We start from the raw sequence: 17509 nt of genomic DNA on the forward strand, positions 1-17509 counted from the left end.
CAAGGACTACATCACTTTTCCCAATGGGAAACACTAGGAAATCATCTTGAAACACAGTTCCCTGCATCAACCATTGGAACCCCTTACACATACTATATGTGGGTACTTCCCTTCCATCTGCTACTTGTACCAACTGAGGTTTAATTTTGTTGATCTTGCACCCTAGCTTTTTAGATGTATCTTTATCTATAAAATTGTGTGTTGAACCATAATCTATAAATATCTCTAAGGGTTGCTGCTTAGTAAAATCTCTGAGTCTCAGAGTTTGGTACCCCATTGTCCCATTCAAAGCCTACAATGATATGGCACAGTTCTCCAAAGCTTCTACCTCTATTGCTTCTTCTTCCTCCTCTTTTCCCACTGTTACTTCTTCTTCTTCTTCTATGGTTCCACACTACTCCACTTCTAATGAGAAAAGTTGCCTTTTAGCTTGACATTTGGGTCCTACCACATACTTCCCATCACAAAAGAAACATAAGCCTTGAGCCCTTTTTTCTTCCATTTCTGCAGGAGTGAGCCTTCTCCTCTTGGTGTTCTCAAACTTAGCTGCAGTGGGATTCCTAGGTACACTAGCATTGTTCCTTGACTAAATGCATGTGCCTTGATTCCTATTCTAAGAATTCCCTGTTGGCAAAGCCTTTATGGCCTTACTTTGGGCAACAAAACTAGCCTCATGAAGTCTAGCTAGATAATATGCTTGGGGCAGGGTACAGGGGTTCCCCACCTTGACTGCGTGACTTAATTCAGGTTTAAGGTAATGCAAAAATATGCTGATAACATGCTCCACTGATATGTCTAACTTGGTCATTACCCCCACAAAAGCCTTCTGGTAATCCTTGACTGAACCAGTGTGTTTAATGTTCATAATTTTTGTCATGGAGTCTGAATATTCAGCCCCAAAACTATCACATAGAGCCCAAATGTATTCTTCCCAGCTAGGCAATGGTAACCGCCCCCTACTCCTCATATATCCCAAATGCCATTGTAATGCATCCCCTTCAAAGTGCAAGGACACCAGTTTCATTCTTTGTTGTATTGTGACTTCTTCATCAGCAAAGAACTGGTCTGCGTTATATAACCAGGTCCTTAGGTCTTCCCCATCATATTTGGAAAATTCAACTTTGGAATATTTAGTGAATGGAATTCTAGGCAAGGGAACATTGTGGTTGTTATGGCTTAGTTGTTGAGTGTTGGCTACCAGTGTGTTCTGGTAATGAGGACTTGTTGGTGGTTGAGGTACATAAGGAAGTTGATGATATAGAGAAGGAGGCATATGATTATTAGGGGAGTTATAGGCTGATGGAAAATGTGTCTGTTGAGGGTGTAAGTGGGGTGGTACTGGGTGGTGGTTAACATGTCCTTGGTGCTGGTTTTGATATGGGTAAGCAGGTCTGCTCAGATCAGGTGGACCAATAAAGGGTTGTGGAGATGTTTGGCTAGTTCTCATGAAGGATGAATGGTTTGGCTGACTGCCTTGAACAGGGAATGGTATGGATTGGTTCACAAACGACTGAAAGGGTTGGGTTGGTGCAGTAGATCTGTAAGTTAGAGGACCTAGTGAGGGGTGGCTAGGGCCAGCTTGTTGCAAGTGTAAGGATGTATGTACCTGTTCATTAACAGGTGATAGCACAGTCGGCACTATACCCCCACTTATTCCCATAGGAATGCTAACCCCAGTAGTAGAGGGAGTAGCTAACTCACCAAAATCGAATGGCTTATCATGAGGAATACAGTTCCTCTCCGGTGCATCTCACGTTCTTATCTCTTTCCGGCCTCTTACTTCCATGAATAACCTCATTGAGCACACTCCTGATCTCGCTCAGAGCTTCTTCTTGGCCTCTGAAACTTTGCTCGTGGTTAGCCTCCAGTTGGTTTTGTCTAGCTACAAAGCTGGACATGTCTGTTGACATTTTCTGCAACAGATTCATCACCTCGTTCATTTCCGTCGACATTCTCCCACAGAGCTGGAAGGATGCTCTGATACCACTGATGCGGCAGCTAGGTTTTAGGGCTAAATCTACAACTAGCTAAGAAAGAGAAGAAGAATTTAAAATGAGAATATTTTCGTTGATGATTTCAGCGTCACATTACAGAGTATATATGTCTCCACTACTAGCTAAAAGACAAAAGAGTTTAACTAATTCTAGTGGGCCCCAAGAGCCTAGAATTGACAAGTAACGGGGTCAATGTGTCTTTACCAAAACTTACATTTAAATTAATACATGACTCAATTGCTCATACTCAGAACTTCGACTAAAAGACTCTCTTAACTAACTTAACCGGTAAGTACTACTACGCAAGCTCTTCGTACAACCCAGAATAGCTGCAACTTCCAAAAATATCAGACCATTGCCCCATAACTAGATCGGAGAATCGGAATGGTGAATGGTTCGATAAGTACCAGAAAATCATTCTCCACTTAAAATTATTGGCGCTTAGTTTCCAAATTCAAATAAAGCCATCTTTGGTCTTCATTTTCTCCGGCAACATCATCGGAGATTTCCTTCTTCCGACATCGAGTTGTGTGGATAACCTTTTCTATATTTTTTCTTCTGCATTTTTGTACTCAATACAACAAGATGGATGTAGGTGTGTGCATTCGATTTATCGATTCGATTTTGACCCTTATCGATAATTACTTATCGATTATCGATTTGTACATATGCTTATCGTTATCGTTTCAATAAGGTTCCGATTTTTTCGATTTTGATTTATCGATTTTTGGGGGTTATCGATTACACCAATAAGAAAATTTGCGGGATTCCACGAAAAGTATATCGCTATAAACACGCCTAACTAATATGGACAAAAAGAAGCTAAAATAAGACGAACACTTTCTCTGCTGGGTTTGCAGTTCGCGGGAGACAAGGAGAAAGGTAAAAGCGGCGCTGAAGAATGGGTAGAGGAAATAATAGGGTTAGGGACTTAGGGTAAAGGAAAGGGTATTATAGAATGGGTCTTGCTAACATACTACATGAAGGTAGTATGTTAGCACTCTACCCATTTTGTCTTTTCCTTAAATACCCTTAAATTTTAATTTCTACGTACTTCATCAGTGGCAGGGTTTTTTTTTTGTCATTTGCCCTAAAGCAGAATTTACTTCTCTTAGCTCTCTCTCCCGATTTCCCTACCTATCTCTTCTCTCTAGATTAACTCCCTCTCGCTTCTCTCTAGCATTTGTTAAAATTTGAATGAGGAATTCTGGTCTATGAATCAAAATATTGTAGCTTTTCTGAACTCGTAATTTGGGTCCTAATTGAGAACAACCTACCATTTTTGACGAACTCTGAAACTTGAATTTGGGCTTGAAATTTTGGATTTCTGATAGATTGTTAATTTGGGTTTGTTCAAAGTAGTTTTGAGATAGAAAACTGAAGGTAACTGCTGTCAAAAGCATTGGTGGCTCAAAAATTCAAAATTCTCCATTGACAAACCTTAGAAGCTTTTGGGTTTTGTGTCAGATCTGAAATTTTATACTCAAAATCCAATGGGTGTTAGCTTAAAGTGATGGAAACTGTTTCGCGAATTGGAATTCGAAGTTTGGAGAGTATTGGCAACTGATTTGATGTGTACCTAGATTGAAAATGCAATTGAAACTCAAGTTTCTTAGATCTGAAATTTCGAATGTGGTAGTATTGGTTCCATTAACTTTTGTTGTTCTTTTTACTAAACTAACCAATAAAATTAAGCTTCCACTTTTTTTAAATTAAAGATAACAGTTTTTTGATACAGTGACAATCTTCAATCAAAATCTACTTAAAAGAAAGTCAGCACCTTCGTTCCCTTTTTCCTTCGCAAAGGCGCATGATTACAGAAGAGAGAGACCGAGAAAGAGGAAGAAGAAAATGGATTACAAGATGGTGTACTGTTGGATCCAATTTTCTTTAAAAAGACCAAAATATCCTCTTATTAAATGTGTTGCAATAAGCTATTAAGGATATTTAAGGAAAAGACAAAATGGGCATGATGCTAACATACTACTTCATGTAGTATGTTAGCAAGACCCTTATAGAATAAGGGTATATTTGTCTTTTAAATATATCTTATCAGTTTATCGATAAACCGATAACCGAAGAGGACAAAATCGAAATCGATAACTCGATAAGGAAAATTTCGAAATCGATAAACCGATATCGATAAACCGATAACAAATAATCGATTCGATTTATCGATAAACCGATTCGAATGCATACCCCTAAATGGATGCCTTAATCCCTTTCAAGTAAAAATTAATAATGGGAAAGGGATGGGGACGAGATGGTATTGGGTCGTTGGGGGACGGAATATGAAACTAATAATTACGGAAAAGGATTATATGTGTCCCTGTACTATTAAATATTAGTTATATATATCCCTCGTTATACTATTCGACACTTTCTACCCCTACCGTCACCTATTTAAACATATTTACGCCTCAATCTAACAGACCCTTGACTCCAGCCTTTCTGTTACACGTGGCTTCATCTTAAGTCCCCACCCCCTTTTTTTATTTTTGATTTTGTAAAGCCCCATCTTAATATTTATTAACCCAAATTAATACCTCTTAATAACCCACCCCAAGACCCCATCCTAAAGGTTAATTAAAGACTTGCCGCCGCCATTGCCTCCGTGACCACCAGCATCTCCACAATGAAATTTCTCTCTTTCCCTATCTCTTCTATTTTCATCCCTCCAGCAACCTTTTTGCTCTCCCACAATGAAACATATGACCTCTCATCACCTTCAACATGGACTATCACCGGAAAATTGTAATTTTGCCGGAAAATTTTATTTTTATGTACTCTAAATTCTAACTTCTTAGAAAACACAAAATATCAACAACTACTAACCAAATCATATTCGCACTCATTTCGTTCCGAAATAAACCCATACCGAAGTTATCAAATCAAAATCTTAAGATTCTTCAAATTCTCTAAGATGAATCTGTGTCTCCATTAAAACAATTATTTTGTGTTCACCCAAAAGGTATTACAGAAAGGGAAAGAAAATAGAGGTTGGCGTATAAGAACAAATTGAATAGGACTTTGAACATTTGTAGGATTTAAATAACTTTGTTTTGTTTCTGAAAAATCAAGTAGGCAAGTAGCTAAATAAAGCATCGAGGAAGATAAGACCGATTGAAGATACTATATTTAGTGCGCAAAGCAAGCATATTCTGTGCATTATATATTTTCCTCTGTTAATCATTGAGTATAAATGAACGGAGTGGAGGAATACGAGAACCCCAAGTACTAGAGCTAATCTGGAGATTCAATTACTGGGGTCCTTGGGGTGGGTTATTAAGAGGTATTAATTTGGGTTAATAAATATTAAGATAGGGCTTTACAAAATCAAAAATAAAAAAAGGGGGTGGGGGCTTAAGATGAAGCCACGTGTAACAAAAAGGCTGGAGTCAGGGGTCTGTTAGATTAAGGGGTAAATATGTTTAAATAGGTAACGGTAGGGGTAGAAAATGTCGAATAGTATAACGAGGGATATATATAACTAATATTTAATAGTACAGGGACACATGTAACCCTTTTCCGAACTAAAAAAATAGGGATGGGGAAGGGGCGAAGGGGCTGGGAGGAAGTGTTGGTTTCTTTTCTTTTTTTTCTTTTTATTATCTTTTCATTATTTATATATTTTTAAATAATTTTTCTATCAGAGTATTACATTCACGTGCTTTGTAAATGTGGTGTACATACAATTCAGCCATGTCAACTATGTTGCCTCCACATAGGCATGGTTAACGGTCAAAGTGATTTATTAGTTAGCAAATATTAGAGTTGGAGTGTTCAAATGGGAAATGTATAAGTTTGTGTACCAGGTTGACAAATAAGTGCAAGTTTAAGCGGCCACACGAGGCCATTTTGCCTATTACAATATAATATAACTTCATAGTAATTTAAACTAGTTGAGGGAAAAGTTAGTGCCATTTTATAAACAAAAAACTGATATTCTGGAAAGAACTAAATATAACAATAGGTCAAACTGAATAAGACAAATAGCATAACTTTCTCCCGAAATATAGAGCTGGACATTCAGAACTCACATAGAATTAACTTTCTCCTGAAATATAGAGCTGTTGATTCAAAACTCACAATAGAATAACTTTCTCCCGGAATATAGAGCTGGAGATTCAAAACTCACAATGCAATTTAGCCCTCTTCTGCCAAATAAATCAAATAGCATAGCAGTTATTCAACAATTTTTTCCTTTTTTCTTTTGTGAGATGAAAGAAGCTTTCACAATATGAAGAAGAGTGTAAAATGCCAGCTAAATAGCTGGTGTATACATCTTATTTACAACTTAAAATTAATTCAATTGGAGTAAGAATGACAAAACTGTTGGCTGTTTAAAAAAAAAGATTTGTTGTATTCATGTCAGCACGTCACTGTACGAATAAATCCTGTACATCAGCTACACTAATTCATAAACTTCCGGCAATTCGGAGCTCCACATAGGCAGGGCACTCTAAGATCATCATGCTCATCAGGATCAAACAAATAATCATACCTGTTAAACAAGATTAAGCACAATACAGTTTATTTTTCAGAAGAGAAAAAACCGTAAGACTACAAATTGGAAAACGTAATTTGAAACCAAATGAACGAACAGATGATCCACAGATGAAGAGAAAAAAACAAGAAGCTGCCATACGTCAACTCATCACCAGCTGAGACATTGCTTTTAGCTATAAGAACTATCCGGCTCTCCTCTTCACCCAGACTCATGATCCTCGCATAGCAATTGGGCATGCACTACATGAGATAGCGGAAAAAAGGGGTTAAGCCTAAAGTAAACAAGTATGAAATCTGAATCTGAATTAAAATGTCAGCAAAAAGGCATGTCTACGGTAGAGATGAGAAACCAAGTATCCCAGAGAGAAGAATAAACTCAACCAGCAGTTTGACAATGAACAACAGCCTACCGAATGATTGATTAAGCGTCCAATATTCCCTTTATTTGTGGCATCAATTACCACTTCTTCGCTTACTTTAAACAGCTGCATGGAGTGAGAACATGTGTTAGAATTAATGACTGAAGCAAACAATCCGAAGAAGCAACAGATCTAAATTATAGATCGTTTGTTTTAAGGGCTTGACAGTTTATGCACCATCATTCCCTTTATCCTTTTGACTGGAGTACAGAAAATAGGATAGCAGGGACAAGATAAGACTGTCTTAGCACTATAGCATCCTTACGAAGGATGAAACCAATGATTACTGCTAAAATCTAAGCCTATTTTAAAACTAGTGTAGTAGATTAGGCTCATCTTTACATGTTCAAGACAACCATGGCCTAGGCACATGTATGCATAACCTCGCATAAATTAATGAAATTGACTCACATAACAATCTTTTCCCTCCAGCCGATATCGTGCCTCCCTTAGATCAGCAACACTACGCCTCACTTGTTCCCCGCGATACTCAAGGACCTAGAGAAGCAGCCAAAGACAATGGATCACTTAAATATCTGGATTTAAACCTTCATAACAGTAATTAAAAAATTACTTATAATGTTCCACTCATGAAAAGTACCATTTCTCCTTCTTGAATGCTTCGCCGTGCAAAGAGGCCCCATCCATGTATTCCAGATTTACCGAAACAAACTCTCCGGCTTTCCGTCGCCTGATTTAAACAAATAGAGAGTAAGTTTGGTTTCAAATGTATTTGCAGTCATAGAAGCATGTGTTCCAAACTCTACTCTCAGCAATCGATTGCCTTTACTCTGATAAATATCTTGCCGCAGGTATAGTTGCTTAATTGATGACAGTAAGAAGTAATACTTAAGTGTGAGTTTAGTTGTGTAGTACTAAATATTAGGGTGATGAACGTGCTTAGCCAACAGGTATCATGCAACTAGTTCAAGTAATTGCATATTAACTAGAGAAAATATTGCATAGAATAAGCAATCAGTTCTCATGGCACAGAGAGAAGATTGTTTGCCTGTAGATGGATCAGCCGTTCTTTGAGTGTTGAAAAAGCCTTCACATTTCCAGCCAACTGCAAACATAAAAATAGGAGAAGGAAAAACTATGCAATTAGATGGTGTTACAACACAAGATGGATTCTAAAACACAAGAAGAAACATATTACATACTTCTTGTGAGTTTAAGCAATCTATTGCTTCTATAGAATGATGCCTTGGTCCCATCAGTCGATGGAATATTGCCACTTGTCCAGCCCTCTAGACAAAATAGAAGTAAATTAGAGGTGAAAGAAAGAAAAACAAGAAATTTTGCTCATAAAAATAAATCGAGAAATTAGATGCAAACGATACAAAAGGGTGGAAAATAATTAAATTAATGGATCACTTCCCTGCAATTTATGTGTTCGTCTTGCTAGCATCTCCAAGCCATGCACTTGCTGTTAGCCATTTCATTTGTTATGATAAGGTTCCTCTAAGGCTTAGAGCTTTCTAATTTTGACATGCATGACTTGTTATAAGCCATGTTACATGGAATGGCATAGAAGTATTGGGTACTAGGTTTCTAATGAAATATATTGAACCCAGGTTCTGGGTCTTTGAAGATAAATTAAGCAAATGATAGCTCTCTTGATGTGTGTCATCAATTTAACAAGTTTCATCAGAAAGACATGCAAAAAAATTCACAACTAGCATATGACAGAAGATTTTGGTGTGGCAAACATGGATTTTCTAGTTTTGTAAGAGCCCGATAGTTGGGGCGGTGTGGCTCTATTGAACAATTAATACAACTAGACAGCGCTCTGTTGGCACCGAGGACAGCAGTTTTGCTCTGTTACTTCCAATTTTAACTCCTCATCATTCATAGAGGAATCTTATCCTCAACTTGGCAGTCTTTCCTCTCTACATCAATAATTTCTTTTATTACCAAGGAATAAAGGCTGGTAGCTTTATGATGTCGCAACCCAACACACGTGGAAAAGAAATATCATAAAAAGATATTCGCAGAACTAAACAGAATAAGATGCAAAAGGTAAATATGTATTTTCCACACCACATCTAAAAATATAAAAGAGCATAATACCTTATTGCTAGATCTCTGAAAGATACGACACCGTGCAGCAGAGAATGGCTCAAAGCTACTGGTCCCAGCATCAGATGCCTCAGGGAATTCAAGAGCCTTAGATGAGATGAGCCTTCTACCTCTCAAACTATGTTCTTGACTTTGTCTTTCAACCAAACTTTTTGTAGAAAACACTCCAGAGGGAGTCCGCATGACCAAGACATTATCTGTGTCTGGGGCCCTGAAATTAAAGCATACCACATATCAGGTAAACATCAAAACCATGGAAAAAATGAACAATGTAGAAATTGCTTCCCAACTATTAATAGGAATGTTAAACGGTATCAACCTTGAGCTGTTTAATTTCAAAATTTAGGTAGAGAGATTTAATAGAAAAAGAGAATTGTTTATTTGCCGTAGGTGTTATTAATCTAAAAAGATATAAAACAAAGCAAGAGGCAAAAGATAAAGAATAAGAGGATATTATGTTACCTGTGAAAGGCACAATATGATAACCATCTTGTTATCTGTACACCATTCTTCTCTGAGCAGTTCAACTGAGATTCAAAATTTTGAATTATCAAAGCAAGTACTACCAATTAAAAAAAAAAAGCACATTGCCATATACAAACACACTCTCTTGTTGATAAGTAAATGTCTATCTACATATAACAATTATTACACACACACTACAAACATTATATAGTCACAGTACGCTTAGTTCAAGTGCCTTACCAATAGCCGTGGAGGGAGAAGAAACGCATAGTGCATTCATAAGATTCAACTAAAGCAGTTCCAGACCATAACATTTCTGTACAAAAGAAAAGGGAAGCAGGGACAGAAACTGGGCGCTACAACTTTCAGCACTTAAGTCCTAGCATACATGCATCATTAGCAATGGCATACTTGAGCAATTCTAGGCAAAAGAAGGGAGCTTTATGAGCAAGAAAAGAAATTTTCTTGATTTTTTTTCTTCGTTTTTCACCAAGGGGTGACCTAACAATCGAAGAGTTGGATTAACAACCTTGAGAGCCAAGGTTTTAAGGGCACTCGAGGGTGTGGCCTAATGGTGGATGAGTGGGTTGAGAACCATGAGGTCTCAGGTTCAAATCGCGACGGAGACAAAAAAGCACTAGGTGATTTCTTCACATCTATCCAAGCATTAGTGAATAGAGTTACCCGGTACCTGTTGCTGGTGGGAGGTAGCAGGTACCCATTTGTATTAGTCAAGGTGCACGTAAGCTGGCCCGGACATCACATTTATCAAAAAGCAAAGATCCAGGGTTTTAACTCAAGCAGAGGCAAGGAAAGTGGCAAATATCCAGTGTACAAGTCAAAGTGCGCGCAGCTAACCAGGATACTACAATTATCACAAGAAAAAAAGGTTTCAAAAGAAACTGAATTCAAGACCTCGTCAATCACAAAACTTAGAGTTCATCCCTTACAAGATAAGAAATAAAAAGATGTCTAGATGTTAGCATTCCTATATGGCCAAGCAACTGTGCAATGTGAGCGAGAAATTTGATCCATCGGTGAGGACAATCATTCCAAGCCTCAGTTTTGGTGAATGATATTTGGAGTTTACACTAAACTATCACATTCTCTTCCTTCTACTACTGAAAGCATCTCTCATAGATATTATCATAGTGGAACAACATATACGACGAGGAAAAGCTTACTTCCATATGATATCCAGCCCTCAAAGCACACATAGCATGAAAATTGGTAGCACATTTGCAACATTGAGCGCATGATCCATGAACTTGTTTGCAGATCACACATGCCTGCAGATTTATTTATAGCCAAGGGTTTTTAGCCACCAATAACTATATATTTTGACAGAAAAAGAAAATTACCTATTGCATCAAACAAATCAGCAGCAAACACAATTGAGAAATCCAAGAATGTCCAAGGACCAAACAAATGAATACAAAGATACCCTAAATATTTTTTGAGATGGGAAAGGTACCACTAAATATTTGGATCTAGAAATCAATTTACCTTCAAAAAGGTGTTTGGAGGAATTCTAAGAAGCCCAACGGCAGGCTCCATTTTATCAGCATTATGGAAAGCAACTTCTGGCCGAAACCATGCACATGTGACGTGAACCCACAGGGAGTCAATATCAGTTGGCTTTAGTGCACCACCTGCAAAAGCATCATTTAACGAACCTAGATTTGAAAGCCATTGATGAGAAATATTTTACAAAAAATGCTGGGTGTACAATATGACTTGCCTTTGACTGGACAAAGACAACATTCTCGTTCAATTTCAGGGGTCTCACATGCTCGGCAGACCCATGAAGCAAAATCCTGAAGATGGCTAACTCCATAGCATTCCTGATGGACGGCTATTTGACACCTGAATCTTCGGCATTAGTTACACTAGAAAATGATATCTCGCCGACCAGATAAAAGTAACATGTTCATCCAATATATTTGTTTCTTCTAAACAGTTGGTTTACAGGAATACCTATTGCATATGATTATTTTGTTATAGTCCCAATCCTCAACCCATCTACAAATAGCACATCTCTCTGTAGTCCACTTTGCATGAACAGGTTCATACTTCTCTGCCACAAAAAGACATATATGAGTTCTTGCTCAACAAAATATATACAAAAACAGGCGCTCACAACTGAAACTCCAAAACAGCATACCTCTTAAAAATGCAAATAGCTGCTGGTGATCTAACTTCTGATAGGTAAACTTCTGATAGGTAAAGTTATAAGCATTATGATCTGAAAGCTGCAGCATCAATACTACAATCTCAGATAAATAAAATAAAACAAACCTATTCCAGATATTAACGAACAGAAGAAGAATCACTACTATTTATTGGCAGTGAGGAGGCAAGATTCTCTTAAAGTGAATATTTCTTCACCCACCCGCCCATGCAAATAATATCATATATCACTTCTTCACGTCAAAAAGAAAACAGGGGAAAGCAAAGGAAATGAATGGTTCATATCCAAAATGATGTCACGTACAATTCAGGAAAAAAACTGAAATGAATAACCACAAAAAGCAACATTGAGGCGATGGTAGCAAGTTTACTTACTACCAAAGATCCATCTAAAACCCTAACAAAAATGTGAAGGATGATATAAATAAAGCATACTGCACTGATCAAAATAAATATACAATAAACAAATAAAGCTAATCGTAAAATAAAAACATATATCAGTCATTTCTTTATTAGTCATTTGCAGTCTTTTACTGCCCAGCAACATAAAATCTTTGTGAAGCTGACACAAAAAAATAAATCATTGAGAAACAGTTGCAACAAAACCCTTTAAGATTAGTGACAGAACGCAATGGAATAGATAGAGTAAGATATGACATCATAGAAGATGATATATGAATTAGAAACACACCAATTGGTCCAATGTTATCATTGAGCCCTTCACTTTCACGCTGCACTTCCATTTCTTTGCTCGGCAACCGGTATGTCTCTCCCACTCACTAAGTGTTAGCTTCCTTGTTCCACAAGAACCACACTTGCATTGAACTCTGACAAAAATGAAGGAAGTAAACTAGAGCACTTCATGTCTAAAGCAGATAAGTATGCAGTAATCAAGCATTAGAAGTGTCCTATATATTTTGCAGCAGACCAGTTGATTCACAAGAGTGTCCTCATCTTTAAGTGAGTTTTCACATTTGATACCAACGGCAAGTAGTTTCTCGTCTAGTAGTAGATCTCTTTTTGGTGAATAAAATCCAAAACTGTCCATGAATTATGTTTCCGACAGAAGAATATTCTCAAAATAGAAGAAAGATTGGCTGTCAAACACACAGCAGACAGTGAACCTTAGCACTCCACAAAGAGCAATCCAGATGGTTAGTTTTTCTTTCCTTTTTTCCCAATCCAGATAATTAGTTCAGTTCCAGAATAAATTTCAAGAATTTTCATGACAAAGCCTTTTCTACCCCCATTCTCTTTCCAGAATTTAAAGAACTTACAAGTGAAGATCAGGATAATAAATCCCTTCGACGCCAGTGCACACGACAGTAATCTTGTCGGGTATCACACTTCCATTGCTCTCTTTTAATCTGTTTGAAACACTTAAACAGTTTCAAAAAGAAAATGTTACAGTCTGCACACTAGAACAAGGAAAAGACCAGCCAAAGACAAAGGCAGCTTGTTGTTTGATAGGATACAATAACCAAAGTGGCAAAGTGCAAATTAAGCAAGAAGATACCTCGCTTTTGCCCCCCGCTGCTCTGAGACCGACATTTTTTTGTCAGAATTTGCTTTGCACTCGGGGCAAAAGTAGTCAGTGTTCTGTAGATTCTGCAAAAGGTTGGTATATATGATAAATCTCCCAAAACCTTAACTAGAATCAAGTAAAGAAAATAGAAGAAAGACAGTACTTTAAAATGAATATGAAAATCACATACCTTTAAAACATTGCTGGAAATATCTGCACACTCCACATGCACCCAAACATCACAACCATCACAGCACACCTAATAAGAATATCGCATGAAAAAAGGTCCATAGTTTGTTCTAGTTTGCCAGCCAAAGATTCAGGAACCAAAGACCAAAATCAAAACACAAAAATCTCACCCAGTCCCCACCATCTGAATGATGCCAAATATTCTTGCATATGCCACAATATTGCTTTGATTTCCTCAACTGAACAGCATAAAAATCTTCAGAAAGTGGGGGAACGAAAAGAAGTACAGCATTATATAGATTCTCATAGAAAAAAATACAACAGTATCAATTGAATAGCATAAATAGAGAATTTCAGGATTCGCTCTTCAGCAAGGAAATACATACGAATACGATGAAATGCATAGTAAAAGATTTTGCAGATGACCTTAACACAATGCCCGCAGAAAAACTGGGACTTGGACATTGTATCTTTAACTTTCTTCATGGTTCGGAATGGAAAAATCAAATAACAGCTGTCACATCGTCGAGTGTCTTTCTTCTTATCATATCCATCCTGCTAAAGAATTAATCATAAGTCATCAAAATGGAACTACTGGAGATTCTTCAAGTCATTATGACAGTGAAAGGTTATATTTCAAAACGCAAATGCTCCAGCAACAAAAAATTGAACACTTTTGACTAGTTTTGGTTTTTTTAAATAAAATTAAGAAGATTACTATAAACCCAAAGAATAAAACTCAAGAGAATAGCATAAAGCTGATAACAGGCTAGATTAAGGCCTACATCAGAAAATATTCAATTTCAGATCCATTTCCCGGAAAACTTTTGATGTTTTCTGAAAACTTGCCTGGTCAGAGAAACACAAGTCCAGCTCCTGATTCGATCCAGTGGCCTCTTCAGTTCCACTGTCATTAGTTGCTAGAGATGTCTCCTGTTCCATCTCAGGGCGTTTATCAGTGTAACCGTGTTCAGCTAGAATTGCCTCTTCTATTGCCATGTGAAAATCACTTGGTCTGCTGCCATACAACTTAGTCTGCCCCTGAAATCTGGACAAAGTAATGATGAAAATACAAGTATCCAGAAGTTAATTGATAAATGGAACATCACATACCTGCCCACATACTCTTGGAAAGGAAAGATCATTCCAGCTTTGACCCACCCATAATCCTACAAACAACAATAGCTTTAAAGTCTCTAATCAAATAACTATAGCTAGGTATATAAGTATTCTATATACCAAGGCATAACTGCTCAATTAATATTGCTGAGTTTTACAACAACAACAAAAAAAAGACAGATTACCCTTTTGCCTATATACCAATTGTATAATCTCCGCACCAGACTAATAAAAATTGTTATTACTAATAATCAAGAAAGAGAGATTACCCTTAGCCCACTTTTGGAGTAGCCATAAAACATCACACAGAGCGTGCCTGGAACACAAGCCCTTAGAACAGCCTCAGGTGCTTGCCATAACGGGTCAATCACCACAGCAGGCCAAGCAGGGTAATTCTTTCCACATTTTGCCCACACTATGTCTCCCAAAACAAAATCTCCCGGCTCAAAGAAATCCTTCTTCTTTCCAACCTTCTCCTTCATATAATTACTATCCTCCCTTGCAAAGCCCCTCTTCGCCCGTGATTCACACCCACCACTCTCCACCAGAGCTGAAGAACCACCACCTTCACCTACTGACGTCACAGAACTTCCAGAACAATCTTTACTCTGCATATAACCAAATTGTCTATCCTCAAATTTTACAGAACTAGGCAAATGCTGCATTCGTTGATTATACTCTTCAGACTTGAACCTTTTCTTGTGAGGCAGAACTGCTCCTTCATCTTTCTCACTCAAGCACAACAGGTCTTGTTCTTCTGGGTTTTGTTCTTTCTTCCACGAAGGCAAAACAGAGTCATTGAACTTTGAAGGAAGCACTTGAATGCGGCCACGAGAAGACTTCAAAAGTGGAGGCTTACTATGGTTATGAACCTCAAAAGCTTTTTCCAAGCTTCTCGAAGCTCCAGCTAAAGCCAAGCTTGATTCTACTTCACCTGCGTAACTCAAAGCTTCTCTACAAAACGAATCCACCAAACTAGTGCGGTAATCCTCTAATTCCTTTATAGGCACTGTGAACAGCTCTTCGGTTTTCAATTTCTCATCATCCTCGGTTTTGCACCGCTTGAGTTTCGGCATTTCCACTTTCACCGTCCGTTTCACAAACATCTTACTCTTCATCAAAATTCGGTTACGTGGGGATGTACTCCTCGCACACGAAGTTGTACGTTAGGAAAATCCTCAACCATCCCAAAACCAAAACCCTAATTTTCAAATTGAAACAACAAATCCTTCGAACTCAAATCCCCAATTCTGCGAATCTCAAAGCCAATTCAAACCCCGAAACTCACATCAATTGCTCCAAAAACTCACCACTTAAACCAATCAATCAGTTACAGAAACACAATCGAAACAACATCTGACAACTTTCCAAATTTACTTATCCCAAAAAAAGCGAGACCAAGTAAGGGCAAAAAATAGGACGAATTCTATAATCGGTGAAATTGAAGAAACCAAACGAAATGTTTCAACAAAATCAAGTTAAAATCGAAATTTGAAGCTTCTGAATTGATGAGAATCGGATGTATCTGAAATTTGTGAGTTACATAAAACAAAATTTCGTAGATGTACAGATGAAATTGGAGATATATATATGTTCAGAACTCAGAAGGGATATATGTCTGTGAAGTAGCAATGCTAAGGTATATTTTTGTTCTTTTTCCCTATTAAAAAAAACAAAAAACAGTAAATTAAAAAGAAAATACCATTAAATTCTCCTCAAAGAATTAGAAGCTTTGGCTCCAAGATTGTTGCGAAATTCGAAACATGAAGCGAAAATAGGGAGGGAGACGAGGGTATCGTGGACGCGCGAAAGGAAAAATGTTAGTCGAAATTTCTGTAGGGGTAAAATAGACTTTGCTTGATGAAACCGTGATCGCAAGGAATTTGTACGGCAGGGATCTCATGAGGTTTTCCACGTGTCTATTATCTATTAGATCATGGTTTTTTGGGGGTTCATGGCCAAAAAGTACCAAAAGAGCAGTTGTGATGTTATGTGACGTGTAACGCCCGCTTAGTTTGGAAGGGTGGTGTGTTTTTGGACCTTTTGGTACACGATCCATTGTTAATTGTTTTTCTTTTAATTTGATTTTTAGGAAAATGACATTGTATACTAGTCGAAAATGTATATTTTTTATATATTTTTTAGGAATTTTTACCTCCTATAGCAAAAGCTAAAACCTTATTTATTTTAAATAAATATCATTTTAAAAATTATATTATATAGATACCTTTTAATGTTTATAGCAAAATATCTAGTTTTGGTTATCTCCTACCCCTAAGCCACTAAATACGCTATTCAGTTACACTATTTTCATTCTCTCTCTACTTTGATACATGTAATTCTCTTCCCCCATTCCCTGAAAACACGATGCTCAATCTCAAAATTCCTCTCACCCACATCGCGTACCATTAGTCAAAAACCCAAAGCTCTCTCCTCACTCCTGCACTTTCAGACGACTCTTCAAATCTTCAACATAAGGGAAGGGAGGTCCAAAACACAGAAACAGAGAGAAAAAGAGAGAGGACGCAGTAGATTTCGAGCCATATGAAGATTCATCTTCATTATTATTTAGTAAATAGATGAAGAATCAGAGTCAAAATTAAAACTTGGAGACAGTGAATTTTGAGCCAGAGGAAGACAATATGAGGGACAAAGATCTTCTGGGTTTATGGTTTTTGCGATAAAAATAGTTGTTGGTTCTTGGTTTTTACGTTGTATTTTCATGTATTTCATTGTCTTTTTTTTCATTGTAATTCAATGTATGTCGTTGTATTTTCATGTATTTCATTGTATTCACTGTCTTTTTTTCATTGTATTTTAATGTATCCCGTTGTATTCTATGTATTTCATTGTATTCATTGTCTCGCTATATGCCATGAATGTAATCATATGTTTTTTTTATTAATATAATTTACGTATTCGGATGTATTATATAATTTTTCTGAAGATTGCTATATTTTTGGGGTATTTTTCGGTTGAGAATTTTTTTTATAATTGGAAATACAAATTTTGTGTGT

At 37.2% G+C, this 17509-nt stretch overlaps 1 protein-coding gene across 3 annotated transcripts; it reads right to left on the reverse strand.

Moving 5' to 3' along the window:
• Positions 1–6120: 6120 nt before the first annotated feature.
• Positions 6121–16302, reverse strand: LOC109210813 (histone-lysine N-methyltransferase ATX4-like). 3 transcript variants are annotated; one of them, XM_019374284.1, is made up of 23 exons: positions 14762–16302; positions 14487–14542; positions 14223–14421; positions 13800–13928; positions 13544–13612; positions 13375–13443; positions 13176–13267; positions 12937–13038; positions 12351–12486; positions 11634–11721; positions 11447–11546; positions 11211–11335; positions 10976–11121; positions 10654–10758; positions 9467–9531; positions 8996–9215; positions 8086–8172; positions 7932–7988; positions 7524–7613; positions 7334–7420; positions 6914–6988; positions 6643–6743; positions 6121–6498 (listed from the first exon to the last, which is right to left on the reverse strand). In XM_019374284.1, the coding sequence occupies exons 1-23, from the start codon at positions 15608–15610 to the stop codon at positions 6408–6410; spliced, it is 3138 nt and encodes a 1045-aa protein (XP_019229829.1). In that variant the 5' UTR covers positions 15611–16302; the 3' UTR covers positions 6121–6407. The 3 variants fall into 3 exon arrangements, with proteins under 3 accessions (XP_019229829.1, XP_019229831.1, XP_019229828.1); XM_019374286.1 differs by having other exon boundaries at positions 12937–13026; positions 13800–13931; XM_019374283.1 differs by having other exon boundaries at positions 13800–13931.
• Positions 16303–17509: the final 1207 nt, after the last annotated feature.

Source organism: Nicotiana attenuata, unplaced genomic scaffold (genome assembly GCF_001879085.1).
Source record: "Nicotiana attenuata strain UT unplaced genomic scaffold, NIATTr2, whole genome shotgun sequence".
NCBI classification, from domain to species: domain Eukaryota; kingdom Viridiplantae; phylum Streptophyta; class Magnoliopsida; order Solanales; family Solanaceae; genus Nicotiana; species Nicotiana attenuata.

Bases quoted from the DNA above. Each gene is read 5' to 3' on its own strand.
- LOC109210813 (XM_019374283.1), bottom strand. From the start codon at position 15,610: ATGAAGAGTAAGATGTTTGTGAAACGGACGGTGAAAGTGGAAATGCCG. The intron at 14,543-14,761 runs GTAATCTCTCTT...TGTTGTTTGTAG, and splicing joins ACTCCAAAAGTGGGCTAAGG to GATTATGGGTGGGTCAAAGC. The intron at 6,989-7,333 runs GTGAGTCAATTT...CACTCCATGCAG, and splicing joins TGGAGGGAAAAGATTGTTAT to CTGTTTAAAGTAAGCGAAGA.